Below are 4194 nucleotides of genomic sequence, written 5' to 3'. Positions count from 1 at the left end.
GAAAGAAGATAATAAACGAGGATAAGATTAAGAAGCTAAGCAAGAGGAGATAAAAAGTTGAAAATAAAGAGGAAAAGAAGGAGAACATTAGAAAAATGATATGTAAATACGACAATAATAGAAATAATTAAAGTTAAATAATAGTACAATAAAATTAGTAGAGGATAGAAAAAGATAGGGGGTATTATAGGAAAAAAATTTTTCCCCCCCCCCCCCCCCGCCCCCTTCTTTTTCCCCTCAATTTTGTTATATCAAGTAGCTCAAACCTAAGGCTAATACAGTTGAGTAAAATTGTTGGTTTGAGCTGTTTTCATTTTTTTTTTAAATTCTATCTTTCGAAAATCAGATTTAGAATGATGCTAATTTAATTAATACTTTACATTTTCTAATATTTAGTTAATTACTTTATCTTTTTTGTGGGTGTCAAATTTAAAAAATAAATAAATATAGACGACTTTTTTTTTCTTTTTTTATTGGAACTTTATTTTGGTGTGTAGCACTTCTATGGGACTGCATGAATTGATATTTAAATAAATAATTGTTTAACACTTGCATGCATATGTTTATTGAACTGGTTGTGTAAATACCAGTATAAGAAGCAGACTTTAGATTACTAATTTGGCCAAGTGAACTCCGCAGTCTTCTGCACAAATCGGCCCTCCAATGGAGTAAGTTCCCTACATTTTTTTTTTCAGTAGAAGTAAACATATAGGATCATGCAAGTTTTTATTTTTATTTTTTTCTCCTCTCTCCTCAGTGTTGGTATATCCTGTTCATCGAATTTGGCTTAGTAAATTAGTTAACAAGTTGTTAATATCAACCTCAACTTTATTATTTTTTTTTCATTTTTTTTCAGTTAAAGAAAACTTTTAGAAGGTTACTAATACTTAAGATATTTTATAATTTTAAGATGGTACATTTCGGATATATAGATTTTATATTCCAACAATGCTGCTTAATGATGCATGATAATATCATAATGGATAAATATATTCTATGCATGCTTTGATCAGTTCTCAGGGCTTGCAATTAGAGGAAGGTAGGACAAGGCCACCTTCTGGAGAACGTAGAGATGGAACATGCTCATTCTGGGAAAATGTCCGAAATACATGTTCACGTGCCAAAAATTGTATTGCACCTATTGCAACATTCCTAATTTTCATTTTGTCTCTGCCGGCAGTATCCTATTTGACTGCTGGTTTGATATCAGTGGCGTTATTTCTAGTGGCCATATTATCTCTGGTGATGTTTCTGCAAATATTGGTGCCGATTTACTGGCGGTTTGCAGTTGGGGAGAAAACATTTATTTCATTGAGGATGATTGCAATAACCTTGGATCCTTTTTTCTTCTACATTCCCGTTCTGAATAATCAAAACAAGTGCTTTCAATTGGACAGAAATTTGGGAATTACAGCTACTTTCCTCCGTTCCTTCATCGATCTTCATAAGTTACCCCGAATTATCCATCTGATGTATGTTGAATTACGCGGAAACAAGGAAGAAGTGAAAAAATCTGCATACGCAACCGCACGTTTGTGGATTTTCTTCCTCATTGATATTCTGGCTGTTCTTCCCATCCCCCAGGTATGGCAAATATCCAATCTTTCTGTTTGTTACTTTATATATAAATATCCACTCTTTGTATTTGTTTCAATTTAGAATCCTTAAATTTGTTAAATTTTGAAAAAACTCTTAAGCTATATGATTTAACAACATGCTTAACAATTTTTTCGAACGTTAAATCCAGAATCTTGAACCAAATCAGTAGTCGAGCTATACTCAAGTGCAAATGTTCATGTCACCTGAGCATTTTCATGTAAAGTTTATATTAAATCTTATCTGTCAGATTTCTATTTTCATATATCGCTAAAATGAACTGGAAACTCTCCAGGTGCTAGTGATGCTAGCGAAATCTCATAGAATGAGCGGCAGGAAATTTTTATTTTCGATGACGTTCTTTCTTCTACAATATGTGCTGAGGGTCATTCGAACCTACGGCTTACTTACCAAAAATGACTCAACGTGGGCCATTGTTTCATTCAATCTTTTTCTTTACATGCATGGCGGCCATGTAAGTTAAAAGTACCATATCCATCTGTAAGTCAATTGCCACAATTTAGTTGAGTTCCTCCTCAAACTCAGCAAATTTTTCTTTTTCCTGATCATGGTGCCATGGTGCTGCTCTGTTTAGGTATTTGGAGCATTATGGTACTTTTTGGCCATAGAAAAAGTGACCGCATGCTGGAAGAAAACCTGCATAAATCATCATATTAGATGCAGTAGCAGATCTTTCTACTGTGATGATAGTTTAAGAGACTACAAATTTCTTGATGAATTTTGTCCTATAACGACTGGAAATAAAACAAACTACGATTTTGGACTATTTGAAGATGCTCTTCAGTCTGGTATTGTGGGGGTGACATATTTTCCCCAGAAATTCTTGCATTGTTTACGATGGGGCCTACAAAATCTCAGGTTAATTTGTGCATGCAAGATACTTTTTTCTTTGTGGTTGGATGGTATGTTAATAATTAAGTGAAGTTGAATGTTTAGATATATGCAGACTAATTGAACTTTTTTTTTTTTAAATCTTTTCTTTATAGTGCTTTTGGACAGAACCTGGAAGCAAGTACCGATATCTTGGACAACATATTTGCAATTTGTATGACCAACTTTGGCGTGGTGCTGTTTGTCTTTCTAATTGGAAAGATGCAGGTATTACAATATTTATTGCTCTCAATTAACTAATTTTCTTACGATAAATATTTAAGATTGAAGCTAGCTAGAAGCTAGAGCTCAATTGATTTTTAGTTTAATTTTATTAATTATCTCTCATTTGGGCAGTCTGACACCGAAAGATCAAGGAGTCGAGAACAGAAATTGAAGGAGATAAAGCAGGGGCCGTCCTTCGGCAGACTCTCTTCTCGACTCCAACAGAAGATAAAAAATTATAAACAGCAGAACTGGATAGACGACAAGCATGCCGATGTAGTTAATTTGGTCAATAATCTTCCCCAGGGTCTTAGAAGCCAAGTAAAGGGAGAGCTGGGCACAGAACTGCTCAGGAATGTGAGTTCCTGCTATATATATATATATAGCTAAAACAATCACTCGTTCTAATCTTCCTATCATGGAAAAAAAACTAGGAAATGAATTTGAGAAGGATCCCAAAATATAACTTTATTCTCAGCATTTAGTGTTCAATTGAATGATACATATACGTTGCGATTCTTGAATGTCTAGGTAAAGGAGTTCGAAAGGTGGGGCGAAAAAGAGTTGGTGGATCTGAGTGATTGTCTCAATCCCGTTTTCTTTACTGATCGTACACGCATTTTTCGGGAGGGAGACCCAATTGATGAGATGGTTTTTGTGTTGGAGGGTAAGCTTTGGAGCCACAGCGCCAGAAATGTAACTATAGCCACCTCCTCTGATGGTCATAATGGGAAAAAAGATTATCTCAGATATGGTGACTTCTGCGGAGAAGAACTTATTGCTTGGGCTCAGCAGAAGGTCGATAACCCCTCCTCATCCAACCTCCCCATTTCAACCACAACTATTCAAGCACTTACTGAAGTTGAGGGCTTCTATCTTTTGGCCAGTGACTTGAAAAATGCATTCATTGAGCATCGTCGGTATCAGATTGTTCGGGCCGTTCGTCTCATCCAAACATTTTGGCGTTTCAGGAGGATTTTGCGTTTTAAAATGAATCAAAGACGGAGCATAAATTTAGAGAATTCTGGTGATGTTGCTTTCACTACAAATCAAACTTCTTGATGCCAAGCAGCCAACAGAGATTATCAGGATGTAGAGTAGTAGTTCACTTAAAACATCTCCCTACTATATAGTATATTATGATAAATTCAGCAAGCTATATGCAATAAGCAAACTGACATTAGAGCCTTGCTCAAGATGTCCTTTAGATTGTTGGCAATACTGGTCCTCTGCAACTGCTCCTTTGGGGGTAATCTTCAATGGCTGCCTCAAGTCCTTAACGAACCAAAGATTTCTCACATCTTGACCCTCCAAAGATTAAACTCATTTTCACCATTGAATTTCTGAACTTCATATTTCTGTTGTGTCAATCAGCTCTAACACCAGTTTGTTAAAGCAAATTTGATCAACTAAATCCAATCATCCCCAAGAACAAATGATCTTTCGATCAAAAACGATCTTTCTATCAAGAACACACAACAA

The 4194-nt window shown here is 35.4% G+C and overlaps 1 protein-coding gene across 1 annotated transcript; it reads left to right on the top strand.

The window, feature by feature from the left end:
* The first annotated feature begins 652 nt into the window (after positions 1–652).
* LOC18044817 (cyclic nucleotide-gated ion channel 1) lies at positions 653–3822 on the top strand. The gene is made up of 7 exons (XM_006437060.2): positions 653–668; positions 1014–1584; positions 1892–2071; positions 2192–2475; positions 2604–2715; positions 2845–3069; positions 3244–3822. The coding sequence occupies exons 1-7, from the start codon at positions 664–666 to the stop codon at positions 3772–3774; spliced, it is 1908 nt and encodes a 635-aa protein (XP_006437123.2). The 5' UTR covers positions 653–663; the 3' UTR covers positions 3775–3822.
* The last annotated feature ends 372 nt before the right edge of the window (positions 3823–4194 follow it).

This window comes from Citrus clementina, unplaced genomic scaffold, assembly GCF_000493195.1.
Source record: "Citrus clementina cultivar Clemenules unplaced genomic scaffold, Citrus_clementina_v1.0 scaffold_4, whole genome shotgun sequence".
NCBI classification, from domain to species: Eukaryota; Viridiplantae; Streptophyta; class Magnoliopsida; order Sapindales; family Rutaceae; genus Citrus; species Citrus x clementina.
This window is presented reverse-complemented; position numbering and strand designations above follow the sequence as displayed.

What these genes read in the sequence shown, in the direction of transcription:
- LOC18044817 (XM_006437060.2), top strand. An exon ending in TTTACATGCATGGCGGCCAT is followed by an intron (nt 2,072 to 2,191) that starts GTAAGTTAAAAG and finishes TGCTCTGTTTAG; the next exon opens with GTATTTGGAGCATTATGGTA. An exon ending in TGGGGCCTACAAAATCTCAG is followed by an intron (nt 2,476 to 2,603) that starts GTTAATTTGTGC and finishes TTTTCTTTATAG; the next exon opens with TGCTTTTGGACAGAACCTGG.